Below are 20,881 nucleotides of genomic sequence, written 5' to 3' on the forward strand. Positions count from 1 at the left end.
GCCAATTCTGGATATTTCAAATAAATGGAGTCATATCATATGTGGTCTTTGATTATTCACTTCTTTCACTTAGCATGTTTTTGAGGTTTTGCATGTTCAGAAATTCATTCCTTTTTATGGCTAACTAATAACCCAATATATGGATATTCCACATTTTATTGATCAGTTATTAATAGACATGAGATATTTTCATTTTGGGCCATTATAAATAATGCTGCTACAAACATTCCAATACAAATTTTTGTGCAGATGTATGTTTTAATTTCTTGTGGGTATAAGATACTTCAGAGTAAAATTGCTAGATCATATGGTACCTCTATGCCTAACATCTTGAGGAACTTGCTGAACTATTTTCCAAAGTAACTGCACCATTTTACATTCCCACTGGCATGTATGAGGCTCCAATCTTTCTACATCCTCACCCACACATTTTTTTTTTTATTTATACTCATTCTAGTGGGTATGAAGTGGCATCTCATTGTGGCTTTGATTTGCATTTTCCTGATGAATGTCAAGTATTTTTTCACATGCTCATAGGACACATATATATCTACCCTGGAGAACTACTCAGATCCTTTGTCCACTGTCAAATTGTTATTCAATTTTTGTTATTGAGTTATACCTGTTATTTTCATGGTCCAGATACAAGTCCCTTATCAGATACATGACTTGCAAATATTTCCTCCCATTTTGTGGGTTGTCTTTTTGCTTTCTTGATGGTATAGTTTGCAAAACAGAACTTTTTCTTATTTTGATGAAGTCCAATTTATGTTTTTCTCATTTATGTTGCAGTCACTATTTTTTTTTTTTTTTACAGAGACAGAGAGTCAGACACAGGAACGGAGAGAGATGAGAAGCATTAATCATCAGTTTTTTGTTGTGACACCTTAGTTGTTCATTGATTGCTTTCTCATATGTGCCTTGACTGTGGGGCTACAGCAGACTGAGTAACCCCTTGCTCGAGCCTGCAACCTTGGGTCCAAGCTGGTGAGCTTTGCTCAAACCAGATGAGCCCGCGCTCAAGCTGGTGACCTCTGGGTTTCGAACCTGGGTCTTCAGCATCCCAGTCCAACGCTCTATCCACTGCGTCATCACCTGGTCAGGCACAGTCGCTATCTTTTAGCTTCTAGAGAACCTATGTTCCAAACTATATCATTGATGTAGCCTTCAATTTACTTCTTTATAATCAATCTTTTGAGTTTTCTTGTTTTTCCAACTAGATTTTAAATTCTTTAAAAGCAAGGCCCAAGTCTTGGCTTCCTCATTCCCAAGAGCACCTGGCATAGTGCTATGCACAGAACAATCTAAGTATTTACTAAATAATGCATTAATATCAATGGGAATTGCCTGGCCTGTAGTGACGCAGTGATGGATAGAGCACCACCCTGGAGCTCTGAGGTTGCCGGTTCAAAACCCTAGGCTTGCCCAGTCAAGAAACATAAAATAAGCAACCAATGAACAGCTATAGTGAAGGAACTACTTTTTTTTTTAATTTATTTTATTTATTTATTTATTTATTTATTTATTTACAGAGACAGAGAAAGTCAGAGTGAGGGATAGACAGGGACAGACAGGAACGGAGAGATGAGAAGCATCAATCATTAGTTTTTTGTTGCGCATTGCAACACCTTAGTTGTTCATTGATTGCTTTCTCATATGTGCCTTGACCATGGGCCTTCAGCAGACCAAGTAACCCCCTGCTGGAGCCAGCGCCCTTGGGTCCTTCCGCATCCCAGTCCGACACTCTATCCACTGCGCCACCACCTGGTCAGGCTGAAGCAACTACTTCTAATTTCACCTCTCCTCCTTTCTCTGTAAAATCAATAAAATCTTTAAAAAGAGAGAGAGAGAGAGAATAAAGTATAATATCAATGGACATTGAGACAGAAACAAAACCAAAGTTTTCTAGTTTATAGTTCGAAGATCTATACCAGTATTTATAGGTGAGTTTTAAAAAACCAAATCAACAATTTTTAAATGGCTTTTCAAAAAAAACCTATCTGAAACCTCAAAAATAGCCATTTTCAAGAATGTTCTTCCTTAGTTAGACTTAGGGGAAGACCCTCATTGTACCTGCTGCTCCAAGTATAGTATCCCCTTGCACACAAGAAACACTGAAAGAATGGGATTAGCATAAGGTGGGTTTTTTTTTTTTAACAAACCAAAGAGTTTACAAAGCTATACTCATTTGCAAGCAGAGTCATGCATCACTTAACAAGGGGGATATGTTCCGAGATATGCATTAAGTGATTCTGTCTTTGTGAGAGTATCATAGAGTACACTTACACAAATCTAGGTGGTATAACCTACTACATACCTAGGCTCTAGGAGATAGCCTATTGCTCCTAGGAGTTTGTATAGTACAGCATGTTACTGTACTAAATACTGTAGGCAATTGTACCATAATGGTATTTGTGTATCTAAACACATCTAAACACTGAAAAGGTACAGTAGATTCTTGAACAACACAGGTTTGAATTGCATAGGTCCACTTATACCCACTTTCCATGAATGGGGTTTGCCAGACTACTTACTCTAGGTGAGTCAATGAATGGGTGGTGAAAATGTGAAGGCCTATGACATTACTGTATACTTCATACACTAATGTAAACTACATAAAGACTACTGCACTCAGGCTATACTAAATTTATAAAAAATATTTTTCTTTCTTCAAGTTAACCTTAGCTTACTGTGTAATGTTTTTACTTTGTAAACTTTAATTTTTTTAACTTTTTGACTCTTCTGTAATAACACTTAGCTTAAAACACAAATATACTGTACAGTTGTACAAAAAATTTTTCCTTTATATCCTATAATATTTTTCTATCTATAATCTTATTTCTACTCTTAAAATATTTTTAACCTTTTAAACCTTTTTTTTAAAGTGAGAGGAGCAAAGATAGTGAGACAGACTCCCACATGCACCCCAATTGGGATCCACCTGGCAACCCTATCTAGGGCTGATGCTAGAGTTCCGAACTATTTTTAGTGCCTGAGGCCGATGTGCCTCAGTGCCCCGGGCCACGCTTGAACCAAAAGAAGGATAAGGAGGAGGGGGAAAGCAGATGGTCGCTTTTCTTGTGTGCCATGACAGGAAATTGAATCCAAAACATCCATATGCTAAGCCGGAGCTCTATCCACTGAGCCTGGGCCATTTTTTAAAAATAAAACCTAAGGCCCTGGCCGGTTGGCTCAGTGGTAGAGCATTGGCCTGGCGTGCAGGAGTCCCAGGTTCGATTCCCGGCCAAGACACACAGGAAAGGCACCCATATGCTTCTCCACGCCCCCCCCTCCTTCCTCTCTGTCTCTCTCTTCCCCTCCCGCAGCCGAGGCTCCATTGGAGCAAAAAGATGGCCCGGGCGCTGGGGATGGCTCCTTGGCCTCTGCCCCAGGCACTAGAGTGGCTCTGGTCGCGACAGAGCGATGCCCCGGATGGGCAGAGCATCGCCCTGGTGGGCGTGCCGGGTGGATCCCGGTCGGGCGCATGCGGGAGTCTGTCTGACTGCCTCCCCATTTCCAGCTTCAGAAAATTAAAAAAAAAACAACACCTAAGATCAAACACAAACATTAGCCTAGGCTTACAGAGGGTCAGGATCATCAATATCACTGTTTTCCATCTCTACACCTCAGCACACATGGAGCTGTTCACACCTATGATAGCAATGCCTTCTTCTGGAACACCTTCTAAAGGAGCTGCCTGAGGATTTTCTTAAGTAGGTGTCACTCACTCTTTTCATATGTCCATGGTGGTTTGCTTGGTTTTTTCTTTTTCTCATCAGAGATTTGCTAGTAAACAGATAATGCACCATGAACATTCCTCTCTATTAATGAAAACCTTTCAGGGTTGGGGTCCATGTTATCACACTTTTTAAGGAGCTTGCTGAGATTTGCAAAAGCTTCTGTTAAAGGCTTCACTATGAATTTTCTTGGGGGTTCTTTTTCTTCTCTTGCAGATTCCTTTTCTTGGCCTCCTCCTGTTACTCATTTCTGTTCCAGTTCTAACAACTCCTCGTTAGTCAATTCCTCAGGAACCACTTCTAAAAGCTCCTCCATGTCATCCTTATCTACACCCAGGTTAAAGTTGTTGGCCACCTCAACACAGTCTTGTTGATTTTTGCAACCTCCTTATCCTGGCAAATTCTTGGAAGTCATGGATGAACCTTTTAAGTGTCTTCTTCAGATGCCATCCATACACTCCCTGGTGACACCACCCCAAGCTCAAGCAACTTTCCTGATGCAGTCATAGATGCTGCAATCCTTCCAGAACTGCATCAGTGTCTTCTCGGAGTGTTCCTAAGTTGCAGGAATAGGGGAAAAATCCTCTTCATGTAAAAGGCCTTAAAAGCTGCTATAACTTGCCTGACCAGGTGGTGGCGCAGTGGATAGAGCGTCGGACTGGGACGCAGAGGACCCAGGTTCAAGACCCTAAGGTCGTCAGTTTGAGCACGGGCGAATCGGGTTTGAGCAGGGCTTATCAGCTTAAGCCCAAGGTCGCTGGCTCGAGCAAGGGGTCACTTACTTGGTCTGCTAAAGGCCCACAGTCAAGGCACATATGATAAATCAATCAATGGACAACTAAGGAACCACAATGAAGAATTGATGTTTCTCATCTCTCTCCCTTCCTATCTGTCTGTCCCTCTCTCTGACTCTCCTGTCTCTGCCACAAAAAAATAAATAAATAAATAAAAATTGTATATATATAAAAAAGCTGCTATAACTTGTTAATCCAGAGGTTGGATCAAACTGGTGGTGTTTTGAGGAGAAAAGACAACTTCTATATTGGGATGAAGACCACCAACAAAAGGAGGATGTCCGAGAGCACTATAAACAATAAGTAGTATTTTGATAGGTCTGTTATTCTCCTAATATTACTTCTCCATTTAGCGGGCACAGAAATTCAGGAAAGCATCTTGGAAGAGGAGTTTAGGCATCCATGACTTCTTATAACTCTTGTAGTACACTGGCAGTGTGCGCTTCCTGACATGCTTGTAAACCCTGGAGTTCTCTCTGTGCCAGATCACACAAAGGGTTCCAATTTGCTGCCTGCAACAATGCCTCCAAATAAGACTATGATTCTGTCCTTAAAAACCTTGAAACCTGGCATTGACTTGGCCTCCTTATAGATAAAAGTCCTTTCAGGCATCTATTTCCAGAATAGGGTGGCTTTATCCATACTGAATATTTGCTCTGGCAAGTTATTTTCTTCCCCCATCGGCTTATCTACAGTTTCCAAAAATTCTTTAACTGCTTTCACATCAGCACTCACAGACTCACCACTCACTTTCACATTACGAAATGAATAACTATTCTTGAATAGATCAAACTGCCCACAGCTAGCAGTAAATTCAACATCATTGTGGGGTCCAGCCTTTTCTTTCAACATCATAAATTTTTTGCTTTGGCTGCAAACGTTATGGTGCTGAGAGGGATACACTTCTTTGGTCTTCAATCCAGCACTTCTTTGTCTAGTCTTCAATCCAGACTATGTCTGATATAGGCCCTTCTTGAATTTTTATTACGCTCTCTACCTTCAATGAATCAGATTCATTTAATATTTTTTATCACTTTGTTTTTGTTAAGACTGTAGCTATGGTGAAATGGAACATGCCTGACTGGTAGGCAATAACCATCACTGATTTTCCACCTTTGTAGTCTTTAATCACTTTGAATTTCATTTCTAGGTCAAATACTTAATGTAGCTTCTTACTGTCAACATCAGCAGTGGATTCTGTACACTTAGGGCCCACGCTGACAAAACAACATGACCTTAAATCAAGCACAAGAGAAAATGATGCTATCAAGAGAGACATGTATGAGGCTGCTGCTGGTATAACGAGGCATACTGTTTTACAGAAAATTTTTTAATAAGTAAAAAGAGTATACTCTAAAATAATGATAAAAAATACAGTGTAATAAATGCATAAAACAGTAAGACAGTCATTCATTCCCAAGTGTTATGTACTGTGCATAACTGTATGTGCTAGACTTTTATGCAACCGGCAGTGCAGGTTTGTTTACTCAGCATCACCACAAACCCATGAGCACCACACTATATTATGATATCAGGATGGCTACAAAGTCACTAGGTGATAGAAAATTTTTAGCTCCATTATAATCTTATGGGACCACTGTCATATGAATGGTCCATTGCTGACCAAAATATCATCATGTGGCACATGACTGTATATCAACGTTATGCATCAATTACAAATGATGCAATGCCAAGAACATCCTGCAAATTAAAAATTCTCTAAAAAATTTGGTCAGGTAAAAAATTCTGAGGAATATAAAACTGTACAGTTGGGTCATTACACTGATAATTAACAAATTTGTTTACTCTCAAATCCAAGGTCTTTGGGCAATTTTAACACTAACCATTAATGTAGACTTAACACATTAAACCATAACAGTATATAGTCTCTTATAATTTTTTCAAGTGTGTGTGTGTGTGTGTGTGTGTGTGTGTATACACGGTCTACTGGAAAGTTCTGTCCGTTTTTGGAATAAAACAAAATACAAATTTTCTTACCGTCAATAAACTTTATTAAATAATATAATTGCCATTATTAGTAATGATTTCTTGCCAGCGTGAGGGCAATTTGTATATCCCATTTTTGAAAAATGTTTTATCTTTTGATGCAAAAAATTGAACCAGTGCTTGTTTGATATCTTCTTCATTTTTGAATTTTTTGCCCTTCAAAAAATTTTGTAAGGACAAAAACAAGTGATAGCTGGAGGGTGCTAAGTCTGGGGAATATGGTGGATGCGACAGAATTTCCCAGCCTAGTTCTGCAATTTTTTGACAAGTCCCCAAAGCAGCATGTGGCCTGGCATTATCATAATGCAGTATGATGTTCTTCCTATTGAACATCGCCGGCCTCTTTTCTTGGACTCTCTTTAAATTATCCAGTTGCTGACAATACTTCTTCGAATTGAGCTTTTCGTTCGGTTTTAAAAGCTCATAATGTATCGGTCCTCGAATGTCCCACCATATACACAACATTCTCTTATTCAGAGTCAAATTTGGTTTAGAAGTGGAAGGGCTAGGTTTTCCGGGTTCACAATATGCCCTTTTCCTTTCGATGTTTTCGTAGGTAATCCACTTTCATCCCCAGTTATCATCCGGTTCAAGAAGGGCTCGATTTTGTTCCGAGCAAGCAGAGATGTGCATATGATGACTCGATCATCCAAATTCTTCTGACTTATTTCATGTGGCACCCATCTTGAATATTTCCACACCAATCCTATCTTCCAAATATAGTCCAAAATGGTTTGCTGAGCTGAATTAAGCCTTTCTGCGATCTCCGATGTTGTCAGAAAAGGATCTTGCTGCAACATGGTCTTAACAACATTGTCATCCATCAAAGATGGTTGCCCAGAGGCCCTGGCCGGTTGGCTCAGCGGTAGAGTGTCGGCCTGGCGTGCGGGGGACCCGGGTTTGATTCCCGGCCAGGGCACATAGGAGAAGCACCCATTTGCTTCTCCACCCCCACCCCCTCCTTCCTCTCTGTCTCTCTCTTCCCCTCCCGCAGCCAAGGCTCCATTGGAGCAAAGATGGCCGGGGCGCTGGGGATGGCTCCTTGGCCTCTGCCCCAGGCGCTAGAGTGGCTCTGGTCGTGGCAGAGCGACGCCCCGGAGGGGCAGAGCATCGCCCCCTGGTGGGCAGAGCGTCGCCCCTGGTGGGCGTGCCGGGTGGATCCCGGTTGGGCGCATGCGGGAGTCTGTTTGACTGTCTCTCCCCGTTTCCAGCTTCAGAAAAATACAAAAAAAAAAAAAAGATGGTTGCCCAGAACGTGGCTTATCAGAAAGGTTGAAATCACCTGTTTTGAATTTTTTGAACCATCTTCTGCATGTCCTATCAGAAACTATACCTTCACCAAACACTTTCAATAAATTTCTACATGCTTCTGTAGCATTTCTTCCTTGTTGAAATTCGTAAAAATACAGTGGTGTAAATGAACTTTATCAGTAGCCATGAGTACACTATCACTTCACACATAAGACTAACATGAATCAACTTTGTTTTAGTTAATTTGCTACATCAGTATATATACATTAAGTAATAAAAATAGAGAGGCACACATGCGCCAAATAAACATGTGCTTACATGTTGAAACTTGTTGTGATAGAAACGGACAGAACTTTCCGGTAGACCTGATATAAATATCACTCAAATTCATAAAAAAATTAAGTGCTTTAGGGGCGAGTGCTACCATGGTAAAAGGAGACTCTCCTTAGCATATAAGAAATCAAATTACCTTCAATGGATCAAGTTCATTTTCATAGGATTTGACCATTTCCTTTGAAGATGTTAACTGGGCTTCCTTACTAGTAATCTGACTGCGAATCTCACAAGCTTTTTCCTTATTCTGCTTCAGATACTTTAGTTCTGTTTGGCAGTCTTTTACTTTCAGACTTTGTGTCTGGCGTACCTGCCGAAGTGTTTCCAAGGCTTTAATGTACCTTTGAAGATATAAAATAAAAATAAAAATTCTAAATGATAGTATGTACATTCATACAATGGAATATTATGCAGTAATTAAGAGTTTTTAATAACTTAGAAAATGTTTATGACATAATGGTGAGAAAGTTACATATATACTGTCAGCTAGGTAGTAAATAAACATGCACAGAAAAAAAATTGAAAGAAAATATGCCCACTGGTTGCCACTGAGTGAGAGGTAATGACTTTTGCTTTTAAAATATTGTAGTTTTAAAACACTTCTCCCAGGAAGAAATACAAATAGCCAACAGATATATGAAAAGATGCTCATCTTCTTTAGTTATTAGAGAAATGCAAATCAAAACTGCAATGAGATACCACCTCACACCTGTTAGATTAGCTATTATCAACAAGACAGGTAATAGCAAATGTTGGAGAGGCTGGGGAGAAAAAGGAACCCTCATACACTGTTGGTGGGAATGTAAAGTAGTACAACCATTATGGAAGAAAGTATGGTGGTTCCTCAAAAAACTGAAAATAGAACTACCTTATGACCCAGCAATCCCTCTTCTGGGTATATACCCCCAAAACTCAGAAACATTGATATGTAAAGACACATGTAGCCTCATGTTCACTGCAGCATTGTTCACAGTGGCCAGGACATGGAAACAACCAAAAAGCCCATCAATAGATGACTGGATAAAGAAGATGTGGCACATATACACTATGGAATACTACTCAGCCATAAGAAATGATGACATCGGATCATTTACAGCAAAATGGTGGGATCTTGATAACACTATACGAAGTGAAATAAGTAAATCAGAAAAAACCAGGAACTGCATTATTCCATACGTAGGTGGGATATAAAAGCGAGACTAAGAGACATTGATAAGAGTGTGGTGGTTACGGGGGAGAGGGAGAGGGAAAGGGAGAGGGGGAGGGAGAGGGGGACAAAGAAAACTAGATAGAAGGTGACAGAGGACAATCTGACTTTGGGTGATGGGTATGCAACATAATTGAATGACAAGATAACCTGGACATGTTTTCTTTGAATATATGTACCCTGATTTATTGATGTCACCCCATTAAAAAAATAAAATTATAAAAAAAATATTGTGTTTTAAAAAATAAACATTTAAATTGCAACCATGGGTCAATAATTCATTGGGTTATAAAGTCTAATTGAAGGTTACAAACCTTGTTGCTGAAAAAATCTCATCAAATTTTTGCTTCAAAGCCTTTCCTTCACTTAAAGGCCAATTAGAATCTTCTTGATGACAGAAGATGACATTATTAAGCACAGACTTGGAAACCCCAAGAGAACTTATCATCTCTCGGTCAATTTCTGCACACTTAGAGCTGAGACTGATCTTTTCACCATTCCTATAGAAAATAAAAATTAATCATTTAGTATGTAAAATAACTTCTAATTGTATCTATTCTATTGCTTAATCAATCCTTCATGCTGTACTTGTAATTTAAAAAAAAAAAAAAAAAAAAAGCTCTTTCACCTGACCAGGCGGTGGTGCAGTGGACAGAGCATCGGACTGGGATGTGAATGTGGATGACCCAGGTTCGAGACCCCGAGGTCGCCAGCTTGAGCGCAGGCTCATCTGGTTTGAGCAAAGCTCACCAGCTTGGACCCAAGGTCGCTGGTTCGAGCAAGGGGTTACTCGGTCTGCTGTAGCCCCATGGTCAAGGCACATATGAAAAAACAATCAATGGCCTGACCTGTGGTGGTGCAGTGGATAAAGTGTCAACCTGGAAACACTGAGGTTGCCGGTTCAAAACTCTGGCTGCCTGGTCAAGGCACATATGGGAGTTGATGCTTCCTGCTCCTCCCCCTTCTCTCTCTCTCTCTCTCTCTCCTCTCTCTCCTCTCTAAAATGAATAAATAAAAAAAAACAACAAAAAAACAAAAACCAATCAGTGAACAACTAAGGTGTCGCAACGAAAAACTAATGATTGATGCTTCTCATCTCTCTCTGTTCCTGTCTGCCCTATATGTCCCTCTCTCTGACTCTTGCTCTGTCTCTATTAAAAAAAAAAAAAAGCTCTTTCCTTTATTCTCTTAAAATAGCTTCCTCATGCTAAAAAGTATTCTGAAATAATTCAGCAATTCACTTATTTAAAAAAAGTATGTAAAAATGTGATACAGAAAAAGATGTAAGAATAATTTTTTACATATTTGGACTTTTTTTGAGAGAGAATTGTTGTTCCCCTTATTTATGCATTCACTGGTTGATGCATATGTATTGGTTAATTTTTGTATGTGCCCTGAGTATCAAACCTACAGCCTTGGTTTATTGAGATAGTGCTCTAACCAACTGAGCTACTCAGCCAGGCATATTTGAACTTTATTCATTTATTTTTTAAGTGAGAGGAGGGGAAGATAGTGAGATATACTCCCACATGCGCCCTGACTGGGATCCACTGGGCAATCCTCATCTGGGGCCCAAGCTTGAATCAACTAAGCTATCCTCAGTACCTAAGGGTGACTCACTCAGACCAACCAAGCCATCCTCAGTGCCCAGGCCAAGGCCTGACCAAACAAGCCACTGGCTGCGGGAGGAGAGGGGGAAAGAGAAAGGGAAGATAAGGGGGAGAGAAGAGGTAAAGGGTGGGAGAGAGAAGCAGATGGTCGCTTCTCTTGTGTGCACTGACCAGGAATCAAACCCAGGACATCCATACACCGGGCCGATGCTCTATCCACTGAGCCAACGGCTAGGGACTGGACTTTTTTTTTTTTGTATTTTTCTGTAGCTAGAAACGGGGAGAGACAGTCAGACAGACTCCCGCATGCGCCCGACCAGGATCCACCTGGCACGCCCACCAGGGGTGATGCTCTGCCCCTCCGGGGCATCGCTCTGCCGAGACCAGAGCCACTCTAGCACCTGGGGCAGAGGCCAAGGAGCCATCCCCAGCACTGGGCCATCTTTGCTCCAATGGAGCCTCGGCTGCGGGAGGGGAAGAGAGAGACAGAGAGGAAGGAGAGGGGGAGGGGTGGAGAAGCAGATGGGCGCTTCTCCTGTGTGCCCTGGCCAGGAATCAAACCCGGGACTTCTGCACGCCAGGCCGACGCTCTACCACTGAGCCAACCGGCCAGGGCCGGGACTGGACTTTTAAATATAATCATTTAGTCCTGGCTGGATAGCTCAGATGGTTAGAGCATCGTCTGGTTGCCAGTTCAATCCCCAGTTAGGGCACATATAGGAAGAGATATTTCTGTCTCTCTCCTGCTCACTCCCTTTCTCTTTCTAAAATCAATAAAATAAATATTATTTATAATATTCACAAACAATGCATAGAATAAAATAAAATATCTTCCATCGCTAGAACTTTTTTTTATTTAGCGAGAGGAGGGGAGGCAGAAACAGACTCCAGCATGTGCCCCAACCAGGATCCACCTGGCAAGCTCACTAGGGGGCGATGTTCTGCCCATGCGGGACAATTGCTCCACTGCAACCAGAGTCATTTTTAAGTGCCTGAGGCAGAGCCATCCTTAGCATCTGGGACCAACTCGCTCCAATCAAGCCATGGCTGCAGGAGGGCAGGAAAAGAAAGAGAGAAAGAAAGAGAAGCGAGAGGAGGAGGGGTGGAGAAGCAGATGGGCACTTCTCCTATGTGTCCTGACTGGGAATCGAACTGGGATATCCACACACCAGGTCGACACTCTACCACTGAACCAACCATCCAAGGCCGCCAGAACTTAAAAATAAGGAAAATAAAGGACTTAAAAGAATAAAAGAAAACATGATGATTCACAGCAGACAGGCAAAGATGCCTTAATCAAAAACATCTAAAGACTGTAGTTTAGGTAAGTGGTTGTTCAGTAACAGACACATAGTAAAAGGAGAGTGAAAGCAAGCAAACTTCAGTGGTGCCCATCTAAGCAAATCCAGGGAGGATTCTTAAATCGGTAGACCTCAAGTTCTAGGGTCACATTAACAAAGCAATCCAACAGAGAGAACTGCCTTGGAATCTTTTATTTTATTTTTTCCTTTTATTTATTTATTTATTTTTTGTATTTTTCTGAAGTTGGAAACCGGGAGAGACAGTCAGACAGACTCCCGCATGCGCCCGACCGGGATCCACCTGGCACGCCCACCAGGGGCGACACTCTGCCCACCAGGGGGCGATGCTCTGCCCCTCCGGGGTGTCGCTCTGCCGCGACCAGAGCCACTCTAGCGCCTGGGGCAGAGGCCAAGGAGCCATCCCCAACGCCCGGGCCATCTTTGCTCCAATGGAGCCTTGGCTGCGGGAGGGGAAGAGAGAGACAGAGAGGAAGGAGGGGGGGGTGGAGAAGCAAATGGGTGCTTCTCCTATGTGCCCTGGCCGGGAATTGAACCCGGGTCCCCCGCACGCCAGGCCGACGCTCTACCGCTGAGCCAACCGGCCAGGGCCTGCCTTGGAATCTTTTAAAGGAGTTCCCTACATCACTACTCAGAGCCAGGAGCATCCCTGCCCTTGGATTACAAGAGATCTCTTAGTATCTTTCAGCAGAAGGATCTTCTGTCCAGTATCTGTTAACAACTCAGTCAAGTGGGCAGAGGTAGCGTCTGTCTCTACTGTCATTTATATATTCTTTGTATGTATGTCATTTGTATATGTTTAAAGTCTTGAACTGGAATGGTTGTCCTTCAGATAGAGAGAAACAAACTCAAAGACATTTAGGTTAAATTCATATGACTTGGTAATGAACTGAAGATGGAGGGCAAGGAAGGTGTCAAGATAGACTTAGGTTCTTGGCTTGTGTCACTCGATAGATAGTGGTGTCATTCACTGAGAGAAGAAGAACTGCAAGAGGACTAGGTTGTGGGAGGTTTTTAAGGGGAGAAAAAGGGGAAGAATCATGAACTTCATATAGTTGAATATGAGATGTCTTTGAAATAAATGGTAGAATATAAGAGAGGCTGTCTGGAAACAGAGGTCTGGCCTGGAGACATAAATCTGTAACCCAGGTGTCCCCAAACTACGACCCACAGGCCGCATGCGGCCCCCTGAGGCCATTTATCCGGCCCCCACCGCACTTCCGGAAGGGGCACCTCTTTCATTGGTGGTCAGTGAGAGGAGCACTGTATGTGGCGGCCTTCCAACGGTCTGAGGGACAGTGAACTGGCCCCCTGTGTAAAAAGTTTGGGGACCCCTGCTGTAACCTATGAATATGCAGTCATTTGAGTAACAGATGTAAACAAGATTATCTAAGAGGAGAATAGAGAGCACAAATTAAAAAGGATCTAGGATTGAGTCTGGGGAGCTCTAATCCTTCCTGGCTGGGTAGGATGTGGCTGTAAGGGAAAGAAAGAGGGAACAGTGTTGTGACATGCCATGGAAGTCTAAAAAGATGTTCAAGAAGTGATTAATATCTATCACTCATTAAGTTGTAGTACACACAGCAATGGCCCTCCAAAGATCTGTATATTCTAACTCTGTTATTTGTGAATGTATTAGGTTTCATGGCAAAGGGGAATTAATATACAGATGAGGCCTTGGCCAGGTAGCTCAATTGATTAAAGCGTCACCCCAACATACCGAGGTTGCGAGTTCAATCCCTGGTCAGGGTACATATAAGAAGTCAACCAATGATGGCATGAATAAGTGGAACAAGTCAATGTTTCTCTCTCCCCCGCTTCCTCTCACTCTAAAAATTAATTAAAAAACATTTTTTTTAAAGATAACTAATGAAATTAAGGTTGCACATCATATGACTTTAAAATACATTATCCTGGATTAGCTGGGTGGGGCCAAGGTAATGAGAAAGGTCCTTAAATTTGGGAGAGGGAGACAGAAGTGGAACTCAGAGTCATGATGTGAGACTCTGTCCACTGTTGCTGAGTTTGAAGATGGAGGAAGAGAGCCATGAGAATGTAGGTGGCCTCTAAGAGGTAGAAAATGCAAGAAGACAGATTATCCTGAGAGCCTCCAAAAAGTAACAGAGCCCTGCCCACACCTTGATTTTAGGCCAGTAAGCCCCAATTCAAACTTCTAAATTACAGATGATAAATTTGCATTTTAAGCCACTAAATCTTCTGTGATTAGTTTTAGAAAACTAATACATGAGCTCTTACTATATATTAAGCATTTTCTATATATTAGTTCAATCCTTACACAACATTTTTCTTGGTATGTACAGTGATAATGAGCCCCTATTTTACAAATGAAAAAATAAGGGTTCGCTTGCTGAGGTCTATTCTGTATAGCAATAGCATTATCAGAATACAGAGGTTATTAGTGACCTTCATTGGAGCTGTTTCAATAAAGGAAGAGGCTAGTGCAGGAGTGAGAAGAAATGGATACAATGAGTGTCAACAATTCTTTTGAGACAGTTGGCTGTAAAGGGGAAGACAGAAACAGTAACTGGAATGAAATGAAATCGAGGGTATGGGAGAGACATGAGTGTGCTTAAAAGCCAATGAAAAGAACCCACTTGAGAAGCGAGCGACTAGTATGGTGCCTTTAGCACATAAGAGATGCTAGGCCTGGCTGGTTGGCTCAGTGGTAGAGCATCGGCCTGGCGTGCAGGAGTCCTGGGTTCGATTCCTTACCAGGGCACACAGGAGAAGTGCCCATCTGCTTCTCCACCCCTCCCCCTCTCCTTCCTCTCTGTCTCTCTCTTCCCCTCCCGCAGCCGAGGCTCCACTGGAGCAAAGTTGGCCCGGGCACTGAGGATGGCTCTGTGGCCTCTGCCTCAGGCACTAGAATGGCTCTGGTTGCAATGGAGCAACACCCCAGATGGACAGAGCATCGCCCCATGGTGGGCATGCCGAGTGGATCCCAGTCAGGCGCATGCGTGAGTCTGACTGTCTCCCAGTTTCCAACTTCAGAAAAATACAAAAAATATATAAAATAAAATAAAAAATAAAATTTAAAAATTAAAAAAAGAGATGCTAAACATTATTGGTTAAATGAAAGGACAATTTAATTAATTTAACAAATAAACAAATGAAAGGAAAGTGTAAGGTTATAGTTCAGTAATTTGCTCAACAAAGATAAAAGTCCTGAATCCAGAACAGCCTAATTCCAAAATTGATCCTCACTACAAGATGACATCTGCTCTAGCAGAATGTTTACAGTTGAAATGGACAAATTATTACTCTTTTCTACTTATCTACTTCTCATCTCATCCATCCCTATAGCTGATACTAGCATTTTTTCATTCACGTGATCTATATTTGAATAATTATGCACCTCCAATTCAGCAATTGTTCATAAATTACACAAAGGAATAAAGCATTATCATTAAATTTTTAATGGGATCATTGTGTTTAACTAGTAAGTTGTAATCAAATAAAAATTAAATGGTGCCTGGCCTGTGGTGGCTCAGTGGATGGAGTGTTGACCTTTAATGCTGAGGTTGCTGGTTCAAAACCCTGAGCTTGTCTAGTCAAGGCACATATGACAAGCAATCAATGAACAACTGAAGCGAGACAACTATGAATTGTACTTCTCACTCCACCTCCCTTCACTCTGCTCTCTCTGTCAAATCAGTAAATAAAATCTCTAAAAAAATCTTTTTAATATGGTGATGGTAGGTAAGGCTGTGTAGGTACTGGGGTAAGGAGGAGACAGGATTCACTTTCTGCTCAATTATGCTGAGAACCTAAAATTGCCATAAAAATAAAGTCTGTTGCCCTGGCCAGTTGGCTCAGTGGTAGAGCACCGGCCCGGTGCATAGATGTCCTGAGTTCAATTTCTGGTCAGGGCACCAGGAGAAATGCCCATCTGCTTCTCCACCCTTCCCCTTCTCCTTTCTATCTCTCTCTTCCCCTCCATTGGAGCAAAGTTGGCCCCGAGCGCTGAGGATGGCTCCATGGCCTCCATCTCAGGTGCTAGAATGGCTCCAGTTGCAGTGCCCCAGATGAGCAGAGCATCGCCCCCTGGTGGGCATGCCGGGTAGATCTTGATCGGGCACATGCGGGAGTTTGTCTCTCTGCCTCCCTGCTTCTCACTTCAGAAAAATACAAAAAAAAAAAGTCTATTAAAAAAATTAATATGCTCTCCTAAAATATACTTAAAATAGCAGGAAAAAACCATAAAGAAACTAAAAGACAGAAAATAAACAGATAATTAAATATAAAATTAACACCTACTTTATTCTAGTAATGACTCCTTCCAGGGTTTTAAATTCTGTTTTTTTGCTTTTCTGAGTACACACCATAGATCTATGCACAGCCATAAATTCTCCATTGACATCACGAAACTGCAGACGAATTTGGGCTCTAACATCTGTTTCTTGAGCAACCTTTCAAGATAAAATACAAAAAAAAATATGCTACCTTAATTAATAAGCATCAGCACGTTAGTCCTGAAAGAAAAGATATAAGCAATACTGAAAATGAGAGAAAAGAATTGTACTATTTAATTGATGTATTAAAACTAAATATCTCCCTCCATTATTCAGCATCATTAAGAAATCAATCACATATGTGATTTTTCAAAAAAACAAATTTTAGTTTTTTAGCACCAAAAGCATTTAAAAAATATTTTTAAACAACTCAAGATTACAGAAAGGTAGAAATACATTACAGTCAGTATACATAACTTTTCCTCCAATAACACTTGAGAGGAAGTTGCTGATCAGCTGTCCCATTACCAATATTTCTTATAAAACAAGGTCATTCTCAATCATAAAAATCAGAAAATTGATATATTATTACTACCATATAGTCCTCAGGTCCCATTCAAGTTCTGCTAATTGTTCCAATACATCTTTTATAACAAAAACCCAGTTCAGAATTACACATTGTTGTCATGTCAATTAGTTTCAGTCTGGAACAACAGTTCCTCAGATTTTCCTAAATTTTGAAAATTACAGAATGTTTCCCCATATTTTGTATTTGTCTGAGATACCTTTTTTTTTTTTAAGCGAGCAAGAGAGAGACAGACAGCAGGAAGGGAGAAAGGTGAGAAGAATCAACACAGTTACGGCATCTTAGTTTTTCATTGATTGCTTCTCATACGTGCCTTGACTGGGGGGCTCCAGCCAAGCCAATAACCCTTTGCTCAAGCCAGTGATCTTTGGGCTCAAGCCAGCGACCATGGGATCCCATGCTCAAGTTGGTGACCCCATGCTTAAGCTGGTGAGCCCACGCTGAACTGGATGTGCCCACTCTCAAGCCAGAGACCTCAGGGTTTCAAACCTGGGATCTCAGCATTCCAGGTTGACATTCTATCCACTGTTCCACCACTGGTCAGAATATTTCTTTATGACTATAATCAGATTATATATCTTTGGGAGGAATATTATAGAAGTGATAAATGAGTTCCACTCATTGCATCCTAAAATGGAATACCATTTCAATTTATCTCATTAACTGGGAATGGTAATGCCAATCTCTTGATAAGTGGTATCGGCCAGGCTTTTCCAACATCAAGTAATATTTTTCTACTTTGCTATTAATAATTATTGGAGGAGAGAGATATTAAGATCATGTAGGTATCTCATACCTTATTAAGCTTTCCTCCATGAGTTTTAGCATCTAGTAATGTTTCTTACATGAATGACTATTACTAATAGCTGTCAAGTAGTAATTTTCTAGTTCCATTATTTCTCCTACATTTATTAGTTAAGATTCTATGAACTTCCAGTCAAAATGGAAGAGTAGCTAAATCTGTCCCCACCTACGCCCATGGGCACATTAAAATTACAAGTAAGTTATAGAACAACGATCATTGAATCTACATGAAGACCAGTTGAACAGAAGTTCCATAACTAAGGATATAAATGAGCCATGTTGAGACTGGTATGAGGGGCAGAGATGTGGAACCACCAGGTCTCACACCCAAAATGTGGCAATTAAGAATCAGGAGAGCCTAACCAGGCAGTGGCGCAGTGGATAGAGCGTCGGACTGGGATGTGAAGGACCCAGGTTCGAGACCCCAAGGTCGCCAGCTTGAGTGCGGGCTCATCTGGTTTGAGCAAAGCTCACCAGCTTGGATCCAAGGTCGCTGGCTTGAGCAAGGGGTCACTCGGTCTGCTGTAGCCCCCGGTCAAGGCACATATGAGAAATCAATCAATGAACAACTAAGGAACCACAACGAAGAATTGATGTTTCTCATCTCTCTCCCTTCCTGTCTGTCTGTCCCTATCTGTCCCTCTCTCTGTCTCTCCCACAAGAAAAAAAAAAGAATCAGGAGAGATATCTAGGCTGCTGAAGTTCCCCCTGAGGAGTGACTGGCCTCAGCCCATGGCACCAGTGCCAGGAAAAGAAGTCCCCATAAATCTGGCTGTGAAAACTAGCAAGAATTGAGTGCAAGTGAGCCAGAGGACTGCTGGAGATCAAGTTATCTTCTAAAAGGGACTAAACAAACTCACTTGCTGACAAACTCATTCCTCTGAGCTCCAGAGCAGGGAGAGCATCTTGAAAAGCACCAGGGACAGCTGGGGAGGAACTAGCATCGGGGCCAGGGCTAGAGGGGCAGGGTCCAGGCAGCTCTTTCTGAGGGAAGGAAGTGCTAGCAGGCATAATTATTCCTTTGTTCAACACTCCTTCCACTCAGTCAGTGGACACAAGTGGACACCAAATCTGAGCTTTCCCTTAACCTGGCTAACACTATTAGCCCTGCCCTGCTGACTACCTGAAACCCCACCCCATTCAAGCTGAGCACCAACCAGGAACCTCTTCCAGTGGCTGCTCCATACAGGTGCTCTGCCTAGGTTTGTGCTGCCTAAACTCTTTCAATGGTCCACAAGCCCCGAATGAGCAGCAGCTGACCTCAGTGAGCCCTCTTGTCCTGCATAAGCAGTGACTGGTGTCAGCTTGCACTGTAACTTCCATCAGGTGGCCACAAACCTGGAATAAACGGTGGCCAGTCTTAGCTTAAAAAGTAGCTACAAATAAGCAGTCGTAGCCAGGCACAAGTTGGCACTGGCCTCAGCTTACATCAAGGTACCCATCAAAGGGTCCCAAGCTTGACACAGTAGCAGCTGGCTTTGATTCCCAGCATAGCATCTCCCAAGCACCTCTAAGCCCAGCACATTCAGCAATCAACTGCAAATCACTTTGTAGCTCCTACCAGGTGACCTCAAGCTTAGCACAAGTGGCAAATGACTTTGGTCTACACTGGAGCCCCTCCCAAAGGCTACAGAACCAACACACCCAGTGACCAGCTTCAGACCACACCAAAGCACCACCCATCCAGCTCCAGAAACAACACCCCCCCCAAGAGCAGACTCCCTCTTTATGGGGTCAGCCCTGGCACAACAGCTGACCCACTGTAGTCAGAGCCAGCACTCAATTAGCTTGAGAGTCAACTAAATCTTATGACATACCAACAGCAATTAAAGCTCAAGTACAACAGAAGGGCACAAACAACCCACACAAGGGGCAACCCTGGAACATCTGGTTGAGGTAACCAGACAGACTGTGCCACTGGGATCACAAGACATGTACTACATAAGGCCACTCTAGAAAGACTGGGAAGCAGAGCAGGTCTACCTAAAACATAGAAGCAAATGCTGAGAGGCAGCCCAAATGAGGAAACAAAGAAACATGTCCCAAATGAAAGAACAGGGCAAAATCCCAGAAAAACAACTATATGAAATAGAGTCAAGCAACCTACCAGATACAGAGTTCAAAACAGAGGATAATGGATGCTCAATGAACTTAGGGGAAGAATAGAGGGACTCAGTGAGAAATTCAACAAAGAGGTATAAAACATAAAAAAGAACCAGTGAGGCCCTGGCCAGTCTGCTCAGTGGTCGAGTGTAGAGTGTTGGCCCGGCTTGTGGAAGTCCCAGGTTCAATTCCTGGCCAGGGCACACAGGAGAAGCATCCATTTGCTTCTCCACCCCTCCCCCTCTCCTTCCTCTCTGTCTTTCTCTTCTCCTCCCGCAGCCAAGGCTCCATTGGAGCAAAGTTGGTCCGGGCGCTGAGGATGGCTCCATGGCCTCCGCTTCAGGGGCTAGAATGGCTCTGGTTGCAATTGGAGCAACAGCCCAGATGGGAAGAGCATTCATTGCTCCCTAGTGGGGCTTGTGGGGTGGATACCAGTCGGGGCGTATGCAGGAGTCTGTCTTTCTGCCTTGCCCAGGGGTCTCCAAACTACAGCCCGCGGGCCACATGTGGCCCCCTGAGGCCATTTATCCGGCCCCCGCCACACTTCCGGAAGGGGTACCTCTTTCATTGGTGGTCAGTGAGAGACACAAAGCATGGCATCGCTCACATACAGTACTACTTCCAGTGACGTGGGATGCACGCCTCACAGCTCCGGAAGCACGTCACATCACTTGTTACATCTAGCAGTGACAAATATGGAACCAGACATTGACCATCTCATTAGCCAAAAGCAGGCCCGTAGTTCCCATTGAAATACTGGTCAGTTTATTGATTTAAATTTACTTGTTCTTTACTTTAAATATTGTATTTGTTCCTGTTTTGTTTTTTTACTTTAAAATAAGATATGTGCAGTGTGCATAGGGATTTGTTCATAGTT

The 20,881-nt window shown here is 42.3% G+C and overlaps 1 protein-coding gene across 3 annotated transcripts in view; it reads right to left on the minus strand.

Moving 5' to 3' along the window:
• RAD50 (RAD50 double strand break repair protein) overlaps positions 1-20,881 on the minus strand; it is a 104,593-nt gene that overhangs the window by 59,969 nt on the left and 23,743 nt on the right. Inside the window, exons 3-5 of one of the 3 annotated variants that reach the window (XM_066278393.1) lie at positions 16,537-16,688; positions 9,644-9,829; positions 8,259-8,463 (exon numbers count right to left, since the gene is read on the minus strand). The exons of 1 other annotated variant lie outside the window; for it this stretch is intronic. In XM_066278393.1, coding sequence (XP_066134490.1) covers positions 8,259-8,463; positions 9,644-9,829; positions 16,537-16,688 — 543 coding nt within the window. The remainder of the gene's footprint in view (positions 1-8,258; positions 8,464-9,643; positions 9,830-16,536; positions 16,689-20,881) is intronic. One more of the 3 variants, XM_066278395.1, reaches the window with a different exon arrangement.

The sequence above is a fragment of the Saccopteryx bilineata genome, chromosome 4 (assembly GCF_036850765.1).
Source record: "Saccopteryx bilineata isolate mSacBil1 chromosome 4, mSacBil1_pri_phased_curated, whole genome shotgun sequence".
NCBI lineage: Eukaryota > Metazoa > Chordata > Mammalia > Chiroptera > Emballonuridae > Saccopteryx > Saccopteryx bilineata.